A 20,318-nucleotide genomic window follows, 5' to 3' on the forward strand; every position below is an offset into this window, starting at 1 on the left:
CTCCTCGGGGGGAGATGTCTGTGGGATATTTATGTGCTCCCAGGTGGAATCCAGGAGAGCTGAGCCCTCCTTGGAAGGCCAGACCAGCCAGCTCTGCTCCCTCCCTATCCTGACGTGCCAACACCCCCAGACTGTGAATTTCTCCAGCCACATCCACTTCTCCTGGTCCTGCAGTCACGAGTGATGAAATCCCATTCATTTGTGCGAGCAACTGGAAGATTTATTGTCAATAAAGTTCTGCACATTACACAACTGGCTAAAAATCATAATTAGAGCTGCACTGGGGAACATGTTTTATTTATCCTGACAGTAGTCTGGCTCCAATAATCCTGCCATGATAAATGTCCCAAAAGTTTGCGGAGTTTCAGCAGCTCCAGCCCTTATCACAGCCATGGAAGTGGGAATGTCTGGCTGGGTTTGATGTGGCTTCCACAGCAGCACTGGAAACCAGCACCGGGCTAACTGGGAGCTGCTGGGAGTGTCTTCGTTCTGTCTGAATCAAAGAAACTGAAATTTTTCCACTGCTGCTAAAAACTTCCAGGGCTGCAGCCACGTCTGTGTGAATTATCCAGGTTCTGAGATAGGGAGAAGTGACAGTGGGATTGGGAGCAGGCAGACCCTCTGGAAAAGGGTCAGTGACACCATTAATAGGATGCAGACATTCCCAATCTCTCGCTGCTCTCCACCCTGCCAAGACTCCCAGGGCTGCCTTTATAGTTTTAAGCACAATTTCAGGCTCATAAAACATCAGAGGAGACAGGAATTATTATCCCAGCCCTGACAGGAGCCTCTGGAGGGACACACGGGCTCTGTGCTAACGATGCTCCAGCTCCTCCTGCTCCCCCATCTGCGCAGGGGCATTTCCAAATTTACCCAATTCACCCCCAGAATTTTTATTGCTGCTCCGAGACCAGATCAGAATTTTTATTGCTCCACGTGCGATCAAACATTTATCTGGCTTTGCTCATTCCTGAGGAAAAGAGGAGCTCAGTCCACCTCCTTTCCATGTGGGGCATCCTGGGAAGTGTTTTCACACAATCCCATCCATATTTATGGGAAAACCCTCCTGAACCATCAGTTTTTGAACCCACCAAAAGAACCAAACCCATTTATTGTCAGAATTAAAACAGAGGTTGTGCCCAGCACAGCCCAGAGCCACAACTCCATCCCTGCACAGGGGTCAGATTTATGATCCAAAATATTTATGGTCCACAAATACTTGAGTCTCTGCTAAATTTAGAGTGGCCAGAATATTTCCAGCTTGCTTGATGAGAAATAATTATTTACGTTGCTATAAAAAGAACATTCCAGAAACAAAGAGCTGCGGTGCTCTGGTCCAGAGACTTCCAGATTCTTTCCCAGCTGCTGCTGCGCAGTGGCAGGGAGTGGGAATGGGAATCCCAGGTTAGTTTTGCTTTGGGGCAGGCAGTTGTTTAATAAATACAATCCCAGAAGGGCTTTGTGCATCCTCCTGCCTGCAAAGCCACACTTCCAACAGGAATGAATACCCAGGTTACATTTATTTTGGCAAGGTTGACTTAAAGATGAGACCCATGACATTTTTCCACGTTTTCCAAGGATTTTTCCTCTTTTCCCCCTTTGCCCCCAACACACACACACCTACCTGAGAAGCCTGAAGGGAAAAGTAAAGCTTGGTTTTTCCAGGAAGAGATTCCAGGGATGGTCTTCGCACCGATCTCCAGGCGTGTGTGGGATGGGAACCATGGCTGCACATCCAGGAAATCTCAGGGATTAGAGAACACCCAAACCATCCACTGCTGCCACAGGAATCGGGGAAAATTGAAATAAAGCAGGGAAGAGTATTTAAGTGCTGCAGAATCTCGGAATCCCAGACTGGTTTGGGTTGGGAGGGACCCTAAAGCCCATCCAGTGCCACCCCTGCCATGGGGACACCTCCCACTGTCCCACGCTGCTCCAACCTGGCCTTGGGCACTTCCAGGGATCCAGGGGCAGCCACAGCTGCTCTGGGAAAACCTCACCGGGAAGGATTTATCCCGAATATCCCTCCTAAACTCTCCTCTGTCACTTTGGATGAAGAATTGACACCCTCAGAAGAGGATTAAGCAGATCCTGCAAATGGGAAAGGGAGGAACTCCTCCATTTGTTACCAACCTGAGAAATACCATTTTTATAAACACGTGGAAGCATTTAACAAGGAAAATCCATTCTTTTGTAACTGTGAAGCTTGAACCGAGTTCCAGTTCATCCTCTCAGCATCTCCTGTCCCTGCCAAGCCCATCCTGGGCGTTTCTGGCAGCCAGGCCAGGCCAAAGGAGCAGAGAAAAGGAGTCAATTAAGTGCCTGCGAGGCCTCCAACTGCAGCATTCCATACAGCAACACGTCCTCTCCATCAGTTTATTACTGGCAAACCAGCAAATGGAGAGGAACAGACAAAATTCTGCATCACTTTCATCTGAAATTCAGAACGCCTGCCCTGCATCGTACCCAAAGGTGCTCTGATTGCATGAATTCCAGAAAAATCTCTGAGGTGTGGAGTTCATGCGTTGCACAGAGCTGCCAAGGATTCATCAGCACACCAGACATTACGAGTTGTCACTAAAGGTTGCAGCCCAGGATTTATTTCACAGCAGAATGCAACAGCTTCTCTACAAAAGGAGACCGTGTGCATCCAAATCAAGCCGACACAGATACAAAACAAAGCCCTTGGAAACAGAATTCCTGATAAAAGCAGAGATTCTTGCAATTCATTCATCAAATTAAATAAGGAAAATGGCTTGGAGGGGAGGAAAGTTCAGGAAGTGTTCAGTGAAGATTTTACAAAAATCACAGAGCCACCTTAAACCAACCTCTTAATTTAAAATACCACCACAACAACGAAACCACATTCCACTGGGACTCCCATCATTTTGGGATGCCAAGCAGCTGATTCCCATGGCAAGGAAGAAATCCTTCCAGCTGCTGAAGGAGTAGCACCCACCTCCTTTAGTGGAGGAAGAGTTGGGATGAAGGTGTTGGGAAAGGTGAAAATCCTGACCCAGAAACTGCAGGAGCTCTTGGCTTCACTGATGGACGACTGCAGAGCTCTTATTGCCAGGGCAGCCAAATTTTTTGGCACTTCTAAACCCAAATAATCATGCCTGTTTATATATAATCAAGCTTTCACCATGGCTTTAGTGCTGCAAACTCTGCACGCCCCAATTAAGGGAGAACTTCTGCACTAGAGGAGCTGGAGGGGGCGAGGAATTGCAGCGTGATCCAAGCAATGAGGACCAGAGGTGCGCAGGGATAAATATTCCCTTTTCCAGCAAGGAGAAAAAAAAGGAAAAGTCACCTTTTGAAAAACAGGGATCTGGTTTCACAATCCAAGCACCTGAGCTCTTGTAGCTCCCACTGTCCCTTTATTGCTTCTGGAGGTCAGTGTGTTACACAGGTTTTGGTATTTTTTTGTTTGTTTGCTAAAAAAACAACAAAGCGACGCACAATGATTTTTATTTTTGGAGCTATTGATAAAAAATCCCCCACCTGGTCTCTTGGAAACAAGACCCCAGTGCTGAGTGACTCCTGAGCTGCCAGAGTTTGCAGCGTGTAACGCCTTTAAAAATACGAAAAGTTGGCAAAATTCACCCCCCACAAAAAAGAGAGAGAGAGAGAGCGGAGAGAAAAGCTTTTCCCAGCTGTAACATCTGTTCAGTCTGCCTGGCTGACAAGTGCTGCTGATGGAACTCGCTTGCCAGGACTCCCCAGCAGGAGGAGGGACATTCTGGAGCAGAGAACTGGAGCTGTTTGCTGTCCTTCCCTCTCCCACAACCCCAGAGCAGCCCAGAGTCACCTCTGGCTCGTCACCTGCGGGAGGATGACCGGGGCACAGGCAATGCCAGCAAAAGACTCTGGGAAGTGCAAGTCCCTCTCCCACTCGTCAGTCTCTGTGTTGTAGACCTGCACGATGCTGGTCACGTTGTTCAGGTGCCAGTTGTAGCCCCCTACGATGTAAATCTTTTTCTCCAGCAAGCAGCAGCCGGCCTCCGACTGCCCCGCGCGCATCGGGCTCACCGTGGTCCACTGGTCCGTCTCAGGGACGTAATATTCCACAGCCAGGACATCGAAGCACCGATCCACGTGGTCCATGCGGCCTCCCAGGGCGTAAATCCTGCTGTTGGCACTGACCATGGCGTGCAGCACCCTGGGCTCGTTCATGGGGGTCTTAAACTCCCACTGATCCGCGGCAGGGTCGTAACAGTGCAGGGCCTTCTTGTCCTCCACGGAGATCCCGTACCCCCCCGAGATGTACAGCTTGTCCCCCACCGTGGCCCCGGCGTGGCCCCACGTCCTGCGCTTCAGGGAGCACACGTAGGTCCACTCGTTGTCCTTGGGGCAGTACTTCTCCACCGAGGCCAGGCTGCCCGAGCGGTTGCGGCCGCCCGTGGCGTAAACCATCCCGCGCAGGACGTTGAGCTGGAACTGGATCCTGCTCTCCTGCATGGCCTGGATGCGCAGCCACTGGTTGAGGTGGGGGTCGTAGCGGTAGGAGACGTCCACGGCGCCCTCCCCGCTGCGGTACTGCAGCTGCTGCCCTCCCACCAGGTACACGAAGTTGTCCAGCACGGCCACGCACGAGTGGCTGCTGCCCACCTCCATCTCGGTCAGCTCGCGGAACTGGCGGCCGCCGGCATCGGGCAGGCAGAAGACCTTGGCGCTGACGGTGCGGTCGTTGTCGGTGTAGGGGGTGCCGCCGAAGGTGATGAGGGACAGCACGTCCGAGCGGATGGCCGTGCGCGGCGACTGCATCTCGTGCTGCCGGAAGGGCAGGATCTGGTAGTTGAAGGCCTCCAGCAGGTACTGGCGGCACAGCACGTCCTCCACCATGATGTCCAGGGTCTGGACGCTGTCCACCAGCTCCGAGGATTTCATGAGCGGGAAGCGGATGTGGCAGAGCACCTGGCTGGCGCTGGCGCGGCGCCCGGGGTCGAACTGCAGCCAGCGCACGGCAGCGCGGAACAGCTCGATCTCGCTGCAGCTCTTGAGCTTGTTGCTCTGCAGGAAGAACACCAGGCGCTCCAGGGGCAGGTGGAGGAAATCCTCCTCCTCGGAGATCTGCAGGAAGTGCCTGAAGGTGAAGGCGTCCACGGATTCCTTGAGGGAGGCGAGGCTGAAGGTGGTGGCCATCTGCCCGATGTTGAGGCACGTCTCCACGCTCATGGCAGACTTGAGGAACTCCTCGCACAGCTCCACCACCGGCACCATCTGCAGGAAGACGGCGGCTCCCAGCACGTCCTGGATGCAGTCGAGGTCCAGAGTCACCTCGGCGCTGTAGGCGAAGTCGATGATGTGCTTCAGGCCCTTGGCAGACACACCTTTGAGCTCGATCACATCCTGGCTGGCTTCTCTCATCCCGCCCGTGAACATCGCCCTGCAGGTCAGGAACACAAACAAAAAAATCCCCCCTGTTTAAGCAAAAGATGCAGCACCTTGGAATTGGATTTTATTGAACACTCTGATTCTCTTAGGATGGGGAAGGGGGGGAATAAATCAAGGCTAAATCTCTACGAGCCAGGAGAAATGAGAGTGTGCAACGACTTACATAAGGCTTGCATAAACAGTGCAATGAGGAGGAATATTCAGCAACTGGAGAAGTTTTTCAATCCCACTGGCAGCGGGAATAAGAGCAGACCACAGGACCAAGCTCCAGGAAGAGGCAGAGCTGCCAGAGCAGGGAGTGGAGAATTCTGGACACCAATGAATCTGTGATACTCAACAAAAAAGAATCCCACGGGATCTGCTCCAGCAGAGATTGGGAGCTGTACCCTGAAGGGGTTTAGGTTTAGGTTTAGGATTTGGGAGCACAAGGAAGGAATACACCTCTGGTAGGAGCTCAGTGACTCCTGGCAGCACAGCCTTCAGGCCCTGTGATCCCGTTACCTCGTAGGGAACTACGAAATGGCTTAAAAATTGCAGGTGCAACACATTCTGTGAACAGCTTTGGTCTTCCAGCACAACCTCCCCTCCAAAGCTCCTTCCCAACGCCTTAAAAAATGGGAGCCGCAGCCCCTCCAGCAACGCCGACGGCAGGGGGCTGACAGGCAATTAAACAAAATTCGGGGGGAAAAGGCTCAGTTACAGCACAGCTGCGAGCACATCACTTGCCCAGGCCACGCAGAGCTTAGGCCCTGGATCACCTCCTTGGGAGGCTCCTAAATTCCACAGGAAGCACATTCCACGCCGAGGGCTGTGGGGCCGCAGCTCCCAGTGCCGCCGGGGGCGGGATGGGGATGGGGACGGGGCTGCACTTGTGGGGTTTGGGCCATTTACAGCCCGTTCTAGAGGGTTTTGTTAGCCAGGGGTGGCTCAGGGCAAAGGTTTGCACCCCTTGGTGTTCAAGGAGCAGGGGCAGAGCAGTTGTGGGTCAGGCGAAGTCAGAGCAGGTGACACAGAGTGACATGGGGCGACGTGGAGTGTCACCACTCCCTGCCACTGCACACACGTCCCTGCGAGGCCATGAACTGTCACACAAAAGATCTTAAAACTGCACTTTTTGGGCTGTTTTTTCCACCCTGGGTAACCTGCTCTTTTCCATGGGAAAGGTAAATCTGTGGTGTCACCAGAGCTGCCTGCGCCGACTCCAAGGTGCGAGTCAGCCCGAAAAAATGCTGAACAGACCCTGCACCGACACAGGAATAAAGGAATATCTTGGGAACGCTGTCAAAAGACAGGAGTTCCAAGTTTCCTGTCCAAACCAGGCTAGAAAACCTGCTGCCGTCCAGCATAAACCCAAGAAATCCTAAATGACCTAAATAAGGAAATATCTGCATGTGAAATCAGCCCGCTGTAACCGAGTGACCAGGAACGCTGTTCCCAATTATTTGTCCGTGCAGCAGATGAGAGCATTCTGCTCAAATCCCAGCCCTGATCCCTCGCCCCAGAGGACACCCGGCCACGTGTGTGCTCCTGCACCAGCTGAACAGGGAGAGGACAGCGTTTATTGTTGCCATGCTGAAGACAAATCACCCACTAGAATGCAATTCCCTTCGAAAAGTGTTACGGTTCTAAAATGCTGATTATATAAATGCCTCAATTTCACTCTTTTCCCTCCCCCTTCCTGCAGAAAAAAACCCAGAGTGTTTTCGAAAAGCTGGATTATTCTGCCATTGTTCCCCAGGACGACGTTCTTCAGCACCACTGAAGTTCTAACAAGGAACCTACTCAGCAATTAGATTTCGACAGTGAAACCACCCTGGCAGTGGCCCTGCACCCAGCAGTGAGGAATAAAACAGTGCCATCAGCATCTGGGGGGAGAGCAGCTCCAGGATTAACTGTGTGCCTGCTCAGGAGAGTGATAAGCCTGGAAGGTTTGTGTTACCACAGGGAGAGGGGAGGGAAGAGCCTGGAAAATGTGTGTGAACACGGAGCCCTGAAGAACGGGCACAGGGATGCCAGAGAGATGCCAGGTGAAGCCCTTTGGTCTTGTTTACCTGCTGGGAGGGACCTACACATCAAGGGACTGCAAATCCCATCAACAGCCCCTTTTCCAGCCCTCCCAGAGTCTGGAACAACTCCCAGCTCGAGCTCTCCATGAGTGTGAGCCTTCCCTGCACCTGGTGTCTCCAGCACGTCCCTCACTTCACGCTGCCACTGGTGCTGCCCCAGAAAGATCCCGGACTCAAAGCCATTCCCAGTCAGAGCCGTTCCAAAGGAGCTGGACAGAGAGAGTCAGTCCTGAGGAGCAGCTGAGGGAGCTGGAAAGGGGCTCAGCCTGGAGCAAAGGAGGCTCAGGGGGGACCTTGTGGCTCTGCACAAGTCCCTGACAGGAGGGGGCAGCCGGGGGGAAGTTGGGCTCTGGGAACAGGGGACAACAGGACAAGAGGGAACGGCCTCAAGCTGTGCCAGGGGAGGCTCAGGGTGGACATCAGCAGGAATTTCTTCATGGAAAGGGTGATTAGACTTTGGCAGGGGCTGCCCAGGGAGGTTTGGAGTGCCCATCTCTGGAGGTGTCCAAGGAAGGCCTGGATGTGACACTCAGTGCTCTGGGCTGGGTGACAAGGTTGAACTTGATGACCTTGGAGACCTTTTCCAACCTCAACCACAATTCTGTGATCCTGTGACAGAGGCAAGATGGATAAAACACCTGTTTTCACTCAGGACTGAATTCCCTGCCCTGCAATTGGCTCCCTCTGCATTAATTTGGCTGCAGAAACTCCTCGTGGTGCTTCGGTTTTCAACCCACACCAGCTGGGACAGCTCTCCCGGATCTTCTGGGATCTGGGGAGCGCTCTCAGGACCTCAGTGCTCTCAGCCCATGGGCAGGGAGCACTACAGACACATCAGTGGTGGTTAAAGAGAGCAGGAGGATGGGATGCCTCATTCTGGAGGCCTCACTGCTACCTCCAAATCAGCTCAAGTGGCTCCAGAGCAAAAGCAGCACCAACACCTGCCCAGGTGGGTTCAAAACCTGGGCTTGGGCTCCTGTCTTGGCCCAGCAGCTGTAGCTGAACAAACCTGAGTGCAGAGGGACTGATCCTGAACTTCAACCTGCCTGCAGGACATCCATGGAGCAAACCAAACCTCCAAAGATTTCTGTGGGATGGGACTTTTGGGGTGCGGTGGGGAGGTTGGGGTGGGGGAGGATGGGGAGACAGCAAACCCACGGGAAAGGTAAAAATGCCTGCTTCCCTATGGGATTCTCACCTGAAATAGTCACTGCAGGCAGCCAAGACAACTTTATGAACCTGAAACACTTCATTATTTATAGTGAGGATGACATCAAGCAGCTGAGCCTGAGCTCGGAGCGAGGCCAGTCCCTGCAGCAGCGTGGTGCTGTGGCCAGGAGCAGAGAACGTGCATTTCAGGGTGCTGTTCTTGTCAGCCATGCTAAAAACAGAACAAGAGAGACAGGCTGGTTTGAAACGAACACAGAATGTCAGATACCCACCCAGCGAGATGGGGACGCACGGGAACTGGGACCAGTTGGAAGGCAAATTCAATTCCCAGCTCAACAGCCACCCAGCACATCAGCACCTCGTGTTCCCTTCTCCCAGCACAAAACACTTCCACATTTCTCAGTTATCCTCTGGCACTGACAGCCCTGCAGCACACACGGGGCTCCAGACACCACCCAAACATCTCCTGGGTCCACAATATCCAGGGAATGTTGGTGTCCCTGCGCTGAGCTGCCCCAGAATCCACCCTGACCTCGACTTCAACCACTACACCAAGCCACAGTTGCTGCTTCTCCTCACCACCTTCCTTGCCTGCAGCTGCTGGATTCCCTGCTCCGGCCAAGGACAGCCCTGCCAGCCCCATTTGATCCTTCCCTTCTGCCTGACCCCCAGGAGAGGAGCAAAAAGCAAAATATTGCACGGCACTGGCTGCCCTGAATAACGTCAGCTGTTTGAACTGCACTGTCAACAGTCCCCTCCCAGCGTAAACATTTCCTTGCTTCTCCCAGTGCCTCTCACACGTGTTCCCCAGCATCATCCCGGGATCTGCCTGGCCTCAGATGCACTTGTCGGTGGGAACGCTGCGTTCGCAGGCAGCAGGAGCCCTGCTCCAGGGGAAGGGGCTGCGGGATGCTCTGGAAAGAACTCCAGAACCAACTGCAAGACTCCCTGAGCCCTCTCGCTCGTGGGAAATCCCAAACTGGTTTGCAAATGTAATCCAGCTCTGACCGACTTTTCAGGATCAAGATCCTGTGTGCTCCTGGGGAGAAAACACAGGGATCAATACTCAGGATGGGGCTGATGTTTCCAGGAGCATCCTGCTGCTGGGTCTCTGCGTCCTCGAGGAATGTGACATTAAAAAATCCCAAGGAGATTATCCCGAGTCTGGGAAGCTGCGCGAGTTGCTCCCAAATACACAGCGGGAGAGTGCGCTTAGGACTGCACTTAGAGGGAATTATCATCTTTATTGTTATTATTATTTAGGTGGAATAAAGCAATGAAGCCAAAGAGGAGTAGGCTGGGGCTGAGTAATCCCAGGGTTTGCTCCAACCCTCCTCCCTCAGAACTCCCTGGAACAACAACAGCCACACACAATGGACCAAACGAGCCGGCAAGAGGTCAGGGAAGAGTCAGGGAGATGGGATAACAAAAAAGTGGATGTAAACAATCCTCAAACAATGAGGAACAATGGACAGGGCTCGCTCCTATCGGGTTGCAATTTCCGGCAAGCTTTAGGGAGAGGGAGCGAGGGGAAATCTGGGATGTCCATCAGAGCACTGGGAGCTCTGGAGCTCGCTGGGATGCACAGAGCAAACCTTGGCAGGCTGGTTCGAGCTCCTCAGGCTTGGGAATGCCTCAAAAAATCCATCGGAGCTCCTACTGGGATGGCTGGTGGTGCTCAGCTGGGTGAGGGTGGTCTGAAATCCCCACCCTAAAATCAAAGCACTCTGAAGAGCCTCAGAGCAGAGCGTGGAGTGTTCCTTGCTGGAATAAGAAGGCTTAGCAAAAAGGCAGCTGCTGACAGGACCTTTATCCACACTCTGCAAGCCAAGAGATGTCTGTCCACTCCAGCTCTTCCCAAGGAAAAAGAGGGAAGGGATTGGGGCAGCGAGGCGTGGATTCTCACCACATCAAACCCCTTTCCCTCTCCTCTCTGGAACTTGCATTTGCTGCGAGAGGAAGGAGGAAACGTCCAGCAGCAGCATGGAAGTGATGTTCCCTCTGGACACAGCACCAGTCACCCAGCAAAGCCGCTCTGCTCCGGGCTGGGCAGGTAAAATCCACAGGGACAGAGCCGGCGGGAGCCGCAATTCCCGATTCGTTGTGACTTCACCACACTCGATCTCCTGCAGGAGTCTCCTCATGGGAATTTTCTTCTGTGGTTTTTTTTTTAGACTGATTTCAAACATTCCTTTTCCCAGCCTCGGCGTTCATCCCTGTTGGAATGCTGTCCCTGGATCCACAGCCCTCGCAGCGCAGGTTCAGACAACAACCGTCACCTGCATGAATATTCCTCTTTTTTCCTCTTCCTCAATTCACTTTTACAGGATTAGCTCAGGGTGGGTGGGTCCATCTGTGTGGAATAAAGGTGTTGGGATGTGGGACTCATTTCAACAGGTAATGGAACAGCTGCTCCAGGAAAAACTCCCTGTTCTGGTTCCTTTGTCTATTTACAGGGGTAGAATAAAAGGATCCACTAATTACACAATACTCTGAGGAGGGGGGAAAAAAAGGCAAAACAAAAGAAAAGCATCGCTAATGTCCAGAAAAAAAAAAAAAAAAAGGATTTTAAGGAGAAAAAAACAAGCTGGAAACAAAACAAAATCCACACAAAGCATGAGAAATCAAGTAAGGGATTTACGGAAAACAAAGGGGGAGGAGGAGAGGTGAGGAAACAGCACCAAGCAGTGTTTGCTCTGCGGGGAGAAAAAAGGGATTTGTGATAAGAGCAGGCTTGGCTGGACACGGGAGCACACCTGAATCCATGGCCTTGGCTCCCACTCCAGCACCGCAAACGGAGGGAGAAGAGGAGCAGCAGTTGGATGCCAGAGAGTAAAAAATAAATATATAAAACCCCTGAGCACAAAAGGAAGCCTTGAACATCTGAGAGCGCCTTTGTGAGGCTGTCCCTATCTCATCCCAGATCTCCAAATGCCGTGTACTTGTTGCTTAACAATTTGTTACAGCAGGAACAGCCTGGAAGACAAAACCTGGGAAGAGTTGCTGCTCCTCCTCGAAGCTCAGAACGTGCCCGGGAGATAAAAGCCTTTCAGCACAACAGGGAGAAAGTGTTTATTCCGCTCCTTCCCTTTCCGAGGGAGGCAGGGCTGGAGAGCTTCTGGAATTTTCCTCGGGATGCTCATCTTTGTCCTCAAAAAGCTGGAGTTCTGTGGGGTTTCTGTGGTCAGAGAGCCCTTCAATACCTCAGCTTGGGGCAGGGTCAGGCCTGTGGCTGCACCCGAATTTATCCATCGGAAGAACGCAGGACACAAAAATCACACCCGCACCAAGATCCCACGGCGGGGATCCCAACATCCTCCCACCACCAGGGCCTCTCACGTGGATATACTGGCACAAAGGTGGCTTTACAGGAACAGGAATGCCACTTTCCATATGGAAACAGCCATGAAAGGGATCTTTATATCCATGGCACGCACGGCGGGGGCAGCTGGAATCCGACAGCCACGCTGAGCCAGGAGGGCGATGCCTTTTGGGCAGCAGCCTCAGAGGCTCTGATAACATCCCTGGTACCCCAGATCCAACCAGGGACTGCCAGGGAACAAGTAATGGGATTGAGGATTTGTCTCCGAGCCGCTGCTCTGAAGCCAGATTGCTTTCAATCCTCTCCGGTCACTGCGGGCTAGAGCTCAGTGTGGGGGAAACCAACCCCAGCCCGAACCCTGGTGGCTCAGAGGGTGTGGAGATGTCCCAGCAAGGGTTAAGGGAGTGGTTCCAGGCAGACAGCGGGCAGGGAAGGCAGGGAAGGCAAACGAGGCCAGGAATCCTCCTGCTGCGGCACCCAGAGAGCAGCCCTCGCCCCAGCGCACCGACCACGGGCTCTGCTCACACATTTCTGAGCAAGGAGCGCTCGGGTTTTGACCGAAACCAGATGCAGAGAGGAGGCATCTGGACACCCAAGAGGCCTCTAAAGCTGAGATGTTGAGGGCCACACTTCAAGAATCAGCTCAGGCACAAAGAACATCCCAAGAACAAGCGGCCCCTGGCGCTGCCTCCTCCGTTCCCCACAGCGTCACGTGGAATCCAAGACGCGTTTCAAGCTAATGAATCATTTTTACCAAATCTGTACTGATGATTAAAAACATCAAAGCTGGAATTAAAGGCTTACCAAGCATGAGTTCATATTTCAGCATGTTTGCAACCGCTGCACAAGTACAAGTGGAGAGAATTAGAGCAGGACAGATTGTAACATTTCAGTGATTGAATTAAGGGAGAAAAATCTTCGGCTGCACCACTGCCTGTCGTGTTCCTCCTCTTCTTTTACACCATGGAAGGAGGGGCAGTTCGGTGCTCTCCATCCCAGCTCAGCATCCCCACGCTTTCCCACTTTTCGGGCAGGTGGTGCTCAGTAATTTTTCATCCAGGAGAAACTCGAGGGGGTTTGGCAGGATTCCTGAGCAGGGCAAACTTCCAGCAGCCAAACTCTTCCATAAACACCAGCTCCAGAGGTGGGACCCCGCGGGGAACGGCTGGGGGACAGGAGGGGAAGGAGGAAAAGCAGCAGAATGTGTGAGAAAGCACCAGGTATGGAGTGGCACAGCTTTTCCAAGGCTAAACAAAAGGTTTGGGGTTGCAAAATAGCCAGCGAGGCACCTGCAAGACATTTTTTGTGGTGAGAGAAGCAGAACTCCCATAAAGCTGGAGAGTAACTTTATTTAGAACATAAGGGATGAATATTAAGGACCTTCTTTAGGAACCTTTGACAGGCAGCATTATAGATATTTTAATAATGCAAATCATTTAATGCCTTTAGTTTCATGCCTAAGTAAAAAAACACATTTAGATTCTGATTTTTAAACTACAATTAAGACACTTAAAATCAAAACAAAAGTCAAACTCCCTCAGATAAGTCACTGGTAGCCATGGTGACTGTAATATTTCAGATCCTGAGGCTTTATATCACATGCCCAAATGATGAAAATGAGTTTTCAGCACTCCACACTCACAAATGCTACGTTAGGGCAGAAAGGCTGAGCCCTTCACTGCGGATTTGCTGCTTTCCAGACTCTCATTTAGGATTTTGGGATGACGTTCCCGTGGCCTTTGCATCCCTCTAAGAAGACACAGCAAGAAGTTTCCTTGGAAATTTGGGGGCAAGGAAGATGAGGCACCGAAGCACAAAAATACCTGCCCTGTTAACCTACTTCTGTTCCCAGCAGCATTTACAGCGTTTCCTGGCCAAATTAGCAACCACAATAAGCACTTAATGATCAGCAACTAATTAAATATTAACACTCTGAATGAAGGAGATGTTTTCCAGCGAAACATAATCATCCTCAAGATATGGGAGCAAAAAAAAAGCGTTTAATCGATTTCTTTGTTCCCTTTTCCAACTCCTTCCCTGAATTTCTCCCGTTTCCCTCCTCTGCCTCCACTCATTTTCCACTCCTGACACCATCTCTTTCATCAAAGCAATAAATAAAAGGAGAGAGCCTGAGACTAATATCGCTTTTTAAAAGTGACTGGCAATTTGCAGGGCTCAAATGAAGAGATTATAAATGGGGCTGAGTTTCAGAAGGAGCGACACTTTGTGTGAAAATAATGGTCCTCTGGAAAATGCCTCAAGTGCAACAGGAAAGTTGGAAAAGTCTCCAGCCTCGAAATTTAAGTGAATTTAATGTTTGGCAAAGGGAGAGCAAAGAACATTCTTGATTTAAGAAAGAAAAAGGACAAAACCCAGCAGACTTTTTTCAGTTAAACTTTTTTTAGTTCTGTTTCAGGGCCCCAAAGGCTGGTCCCTCTCCCAGCAGCCAGACTGGCCGGCACTGGGATGGGACTGGGTGCTGCTGTGCTCCCACACTGACCACTACCAGCCAACCCAGGCCAGATTCAGCCCTGCAATTTGGTGAAAACAGCAATTAAAGCTGGATTTTACAGAAGCCAGGAGGCACCTGGTTCATTTTCCAGTGCTTTCCGTCTTGGGTCCTGCTGATCCTTTGATTTGCTTATCTGCATCCCATTTCCCCCAAGCTGGAACCAAGGACACCCTGCAGCCCAAAGGTAAAGCAGCAAGAAGCTTTTCAATTTATTTATTTTTGAAATATTATTTTTTTAATACCCTTAGAAGTCCCAGCCATTTCCAAAATCTCTGTTTTTCTTTTCTTCTGAGCTGGGCTCGCACAGGGCCCAGCAGACACACACGAATTTACTCTGCTCCCAGGCATCAATCAGGAGGTTGTTTGCAAGCCAAAGGAGGTGGGATTTTGGTTTCTGCACTAATAAAACTGGATGGCTGTCAAAAAGCTGGCTGGCCTGGTAAAACAGAGCAGCAAAAAAGTGGAGGGTGAAAGATGTGAACACGTTCAACTCTGTGCCACCGCCCAGAGTTTCAACGTGAGGCCCCGGGCAGGACGTGCTGTACCCAGCACAAATTGTGGGGGGGAAGAAAAACAGCAACAAAGAACCCCCAGAATCAGATTCCTCAAATGTTTCTGTCACAAAGCCAGAGGCATCTTTGTGCTGGTGCAGTGGGAAAAGCAGTTTGGTGATTCAGCAGCCAAAGGACCAGAGGGACTCTCAGGTGAGGATTCCAAGAGCCCAGGTTTGGATACCAGGGGTTGGAGGGGCAAAAATGTCACAGTGAGATTATTTACAAGGATTTGCTATTTCTCCTTTTTCTACCCATATTTAGAGCTACAACAGAGGGTCTTGTCCTGCACTGGGATTTTCCTCTGGTCCCAGCAGAGAGATGACAGCTGGAGAGGTGACACTCATCACCCATCACTGCCCTGCCCTGCCACCACCTCGACCTGCACTTGTCACAGGGACCGAGAATGGGAAGGTGCTCCCCCACCCCATAACCCTGATGGTGATTATTTTTTATCAGCCCCAAGCCTAATCCCTCTGAGCCAGGAACAAACAGAGCAAACACAAAAATCACTCGGAGCATGTCCATTGCTGTGGCAGTGTGACAGCAGTGACAGAGTCAGGCACACAGGGCCCCTCAGACTGTAGGGTTCACATCCCATAAAATCCACGTACACCCCCAAGTTCAGGCTCGTTGCACCCTCAATACTCCCCGACAGCTCTGCCTTAAACAGCTCCACGTTCCCCCAGCTCAGGGACAAACCCTGCTGTGTGAAAAGTGAAGCTCACGTCCAAAATAACCCAAAAATCAGAGCCGTGCCCCAAGCCTGGGCTGCTGGAGCAGCCCGAGGGAGCAGCGGGTGCTCCCGAGCCTCTCCCCGCAGTGCAAAGGCTGGGAGGCACCTAGTGGTGTCGGCAAGCACAGCAGAGCCACCAAGGCCACCCCAAAAGTGTCCCCTGGCCCGCACACAGGCACTGCTGGACACTGGCCTCCTCCCCTGCGCCCGCTCCAGCGTCACCCTGTCACCTCTGGGAGCCGATCCGCGGTGCTCTGGGCACGTCCATCCAAAAATCCGTCAGGACCTGCCTGGGCTCTGCACAGCTCAGCAACCTCTGGGTCACCTTCCCTGTGGGGACAGCCCGTACCAGCTCTGCCAGCAGCTCTGGCGGGGCAGAAAGGTCCCCACAGCAAGAAAATCACTCCCCACCTTGCCCTACACAACTATCCCGGGCCCTCCGCTCCACACCTGGGAAGAACTCGGGGAAACTTCCAGCTTTTCCAGAGGTCCAGGAGCGGTGCTTGTGCCAGGCTGTTTCTGCAGCATGGATTGCACGGCGTGGGCAGTGTGGCAATAGCACAACAGGAGTAGCTACGTGCAGAGTAGGTACTCTTCTCCCCTCCCTGCACCTCCACCCTCCAGATCAGAGCCTGGGAGCAGCCAGGGAGCTCAGGCAAAAACAGCACAAGGTGATGAAACAGCAGAGAGCAGCAGCAAAAGCATCATTCCTTCCATGGAAATGAGGGAATTGGTGTTTCCCAGCAGGTGGGAGCAGCTGCCCCGGCACTCGGCATCGCGGCACCAAATTCCAGCTCAGATCTGTCTTTCTCTGCTCACCTGAACGCTCTGCACTCAGGTTTGTGCCCATCATAACATCATTTTGTTTCCCAGCTCTGTGGGCAGCTCTGTCCTGCACAGGCTTTGTGCCACTCTGCCCTGAACAGAGCCACCCAAGGCCACCAGAACAGCTTTTCTTAAAGATCCCAAATTTCTGTGCAACTCCAGCATTTCTTAATAAATGAGAAACTGGGAAAGACGCTTTAACCATCATCCCACTCTGTGAGGCCCTTCCTTACAAAGCCACACAACACTTGGAGGCATGACAGGAACCTTTAAAGCATCCCCCCAAGTTTACTTTTGGTCTAAACAAAACCCCCAGCTCAGGACTCTCCCAACACTGCAAGAGCAGGCAGCAGTTATTTTTACAGTGATTCAGTTAGAGCATAAACATTTACACCACGTCTACCAGATCTAACAACTAAATCTGTCTGAAACTTGCCATGTGGCAGAGGATGGATCATAGAAACCCCACAAAAACTCCACTTCGGCTCCAAAAGGGAAAAAATACCAAGTGTGATTGAAGGGTGAAGCTGTAGGAGATGACAGGAACTCCAGAGCAAGGCAGGCTCACGGCCCTTATCCTCCCCCTTTGTGGTTTTACTCCATCCCCCTGGACATTCCTCTCCTTCCCACCACTTTCTCAGAAGGAATAAAGTTTGGGAAGCTCAGGTCAGCATCCCCTTGATGGGAACCCAGACATTTGAGATAAGACCTTGCCTGTTCTTCCTGGTTTTCACAGCAAACACGTCAGCACGTCCTTCAAGGGATTATTCCCAATTAATTCCTCGACAGCTTTTCTGGACACCTCAATCAATTCCCATGGAAAGGCCTGCACGGGAACACTCTCTCCAGCATCTGGGATGGTGTTTTTCCCAGATTTTTGTGACCCTGCTTTGCACAACCCCACCTCACCAACGCTGCAACAACGATGCCTCGATGGCTCGAGCGCAGAAGCTTCTCCTGCTGGGGATCCCAAAAGGTTCCAGGTTTCCTCTCCCTGACCCCAAAGCACATTCCCAGTGCTACAGAGTGAATTCTGCAGCCTGAAACTCTTCCCTCTACGTGATAAAAGAAGGCTGGGAGTAAAATATGAAACCCATTTGTAAGTCATGAAATTCTACCCAAGGAGGAAGAAAGGAAAAAAAAAACAAACCAAAAGTTTATTTCAAAATAGAAGATTGGAGCCATTTGCTTTTCAATGCCCAGGAGTGGCTTTATCTCATGCCATCAGCGTGTCCAGGGCCTTTTGTCCCCATGGTCTTGCCCAGCCTGTTCTGTGTTGAAGGAAAGAGCAGGATCCCAGCAGAGAAGTGAATTTTCCTGCTCCGGGGCAGCCACAGCTCCTGGGCAAGCGGTAGCAATTCCAAAGATGGAAATTCTGCCCGTGGTGTTGGAGCTGCAGTGCACCATCCAAATGGCATGTGTGAAACAGCACCAGAGCCTCTGTCCTCCTGCCTTGGAGAGTCAATAAGAAGTGCAAAAAAGTCACAAGTGGAAGCACCTAACAAGGAATCACTGCCGCCAAGGAATGCCCTTGGAATCCTGCTCACGCTCTACAGCACATCCAAAGTCCCCCATCAGATTTCTCCTCATATTCCCCAATAAATCCACCTTTAAACAAGTAAAAATCCTCTAAACTCCGGAGCAACAAGAAGCAGGATCCAAACTTCAACGAGCTTTGCTTTAAAATTAACAAAGAAAATAAACACTCAGCGATAGCGAACATGACGGAGCTGCAGCTCGGGGGAATAAAACTGCTGCAGCTCCAGCCTGGGTGATTTATCACAGCCCTGAAACAAATTACTTCCATTTCTCACTGCTGCACGCCCAGGGAACTCCCAAGTGCCAGGGGAGCAGTGCTACCAACACCTGGAGTAAGAAGTGCTGGAATTCCTGCCTGAGAAAGGAAAAGGAGGTGCAGAGGGATGAAATGAGACGCCACAGGTGACACAGCATGGAGCTTCAAGGAGCACAGGTGGTCACTGAGGTGGAAAAAAGTAGGATAAATCTATAGGTGAGGATTCAGAGAGGCTTCTCCAGCACTGAACAATGCCTGGGAGGGCTTCCCCTCCACGGCGTGACACACACGGGTGGTTATTTCAGGAGGCAACGCTGAGCGAAGCTGAGTATAAACGATGCTTTGAAGCAAAGTGACAGCCCGGGCTGACAGCAACAGCGTAACATCCCCGAGCCAGACACCACAACTCCCTGAACACTGTCCAACACGAGCTCGGGATGGTGACAGACAGGAAAACCCCAGGAACAGAAACTCCTCCGTGAGCAGGTACCACCTGCAGCACCCAGAGCATCACCCCGACAGGTACCACCTGCTCTGCACTGCCTTCAAAGCCTGAGGGACCCCCCCAAAATCAGGGACTGGGTTGGATCTGCAGGCTGGGGGCACAGCAGAGGAGATGGGGGGCAGCAGATTGGGCCTGAAACACCAAACATTGGAAGTCTCTGGAACTGCTGCACCTGGTGTCTCTACAAACCCGCAGAGCTGGTGGCTCCACAGACCTGACCCAGGGTGGGATTCCCTGGGGCGGTTTCACTGGGTGCGATTCACTGTAGGATTCACTACAGGATTCACCATAGCATTCACACTATTTTCTGCTTTAGAGCCTGGCCCAAACCTCAGCCTCCCTCCTCACACACCCCACGAGCAGCAGCGTCGCTGCTCATCACGATCGCTCCCTTCCCGCGGGCCCCGCTCAGGACAATCCCCGGCCCCTGAGGCACCGAGCACCGAGCACCGGGCACCGGGCACCGGGCCGTGCTGCCGCCCGCCACAGCGCCCCCGGGCAGCGGCTCCTCGGCCAGGCCGGCGCTCCGTGACCCCGGGCCCGGGGGAAGGCGGCGGAGCCCCGCGGGCCGATGGGGCCCGGCCCCGCTGCCCGGCCTAGGCCGCGCCGGCCCCGCTCACCTGCTCGGCCGCTCCGCGCCGAACTCGGCTCCGCCGGACTCCGCCATCGCCGAGCGCCGCCGCCGCCGCCGGTGCCGCGGGGGAGGCGGCGGGGCCGCCGCGTTAAAGGCGCAGGAGCGGCGGGGACCGGGAGCCGCGGGCTCCGCTCCGCGCCCGCCGGGCCTGGCGCCGCCCCGCCGCCACCGCCGTGTCACCGCCCCGCGGGAGTGCGGGGGCTGTCACCTCCCCCGGGGCTGGGGGACCGGGGGCTGTCACCTCCCCCTGGGGCTGGGGGGCCGGGGGCTGTCACCTCCCCCCGGGATTGGGGGACTGGGGGCTGTCACCTCCCCCGGGGCTGGGGGACCGGGGGCTGTCACCTCCCCCTGGGGCTGGGGGGCCGGGGGCTGTCACCTCCCCCTGGGGCTGGGGGACTGGGGGCTGTCACCTCCCCCCGGGATTGGGGGACTGGGGGCTGTCACCTCCCCCGGGGCTGGGGGACCGGGGGCTGTCACCTCCCCCCGGGATTGGGGGACTGGGGGCTGTCACCTTCCCCGGAATTGGGGTCCGGGGGCTGTCACCTCCCCCTGGGGCTGTCACCTCCCCCTGGGTCTGGGGGACCGGGGGCTGTCACCTCCCCCCGGGATTGGGGGACCGGGGGCTGTCACCTCCCCCGGGGCTGGGGGGCCGGGGGCTGTCACCTTCCCCGGGATTGGGAGCCGGGGGCTGTCACCTTCCCCGGGATTGGGGGACTGGGGGCTGTCACCTCCCCCGGGACTGGGGGACCGGGGGCTGTCACCTCCCCCGGGATTGGGGGACCGGGGGCTGTCACCTCCCTCCGGG

The 20,318-nt window shown here is 53.2% G+C and overlaps 1 protein-coding gene across 3 annotated transcripts; it reads right to left on the bottom strand.

Moving 5' to 3' along the window:
• Window positions 1–2,566: 2,566 nt before the first annotated feature.
• On the bottom strand, window positions 2,567–19,555 carry KLHL26 (kelch like family member 26). 3 transcript variants are annotated; one of them, XM_032092473.1, is made up of 3 exons: window positions 19,500–19,555; window positions 8,662–8,844; window positions 2,567–5,389 (listed from the first exon to the last, which is right to left on the bottom strand). In XM_032092473.1, the coding sequence occupies exons 1-3, from the start codon at window positions 19,544–19,546 to the stop codon at window positions 3,808–3,810; spliced, it is 1,812 nt and encodes a 603-aa protein (XP_031948364.1). In that variant the 5' UTR covers window positions 19,547–19,555; the 3' UTR covers window positions 2,567–3,807. The 3 variants fall into 3 exon arrangements, with proteins under 3 accessions (XP_031948364.1, XP_031948365.1, XP_031948366.1); XM_032092474.1 differs by lacking the exon at window positions 19,500–19,555 and adding an exon at window positions 12,760–19,335; XM_032092475.1 differs by lacking the exon at window positions 8,662–8,844.
• Window positions 19,556–20,318: the final 763 nt, after the last annotated feature.

The sequence above is a fragment of the Corvus moneduloides genome, chromosome 28, assembly GCF_009650955.1.
Source record: "Corvus moneduloides isolate bCorMon1 chromosome 28, bCorMon1.pri, whole genome shotgun sequence".
NCBI classification, from domain to species: Eukaryota; Metazoa; Chordata; class Aves; order Passeriformes; family Corvidae; genus Corvus; species Corvus moneduloides.

Excerpts from the sequence above, each read along its gene's own strand:
- KLHL26 (XM_032092473.1), bottom strand. The coding sequence starts at position 19,546 with ATGGCGGAGTCCGGCGGAGCCGAGTTCGGCGCGGAGCGGCCGAGCAG. Across the intron at positions 8,845-19,499 it reads GGCGCGGAGCGGCCGAGCAG|CATGGCTGACAAGAACAGCA; the intron begins GTGAGCGGGGCC and ends TTCTGTTTTTAG. Across the intron at positions 5,390-8,661 it reads GCCTGCAGTGACTATTTCAG|GGCGATGTTCACGGGCGGGA; the intron begins GTGAGAATCCCA and ends CCTGACCTGCAG.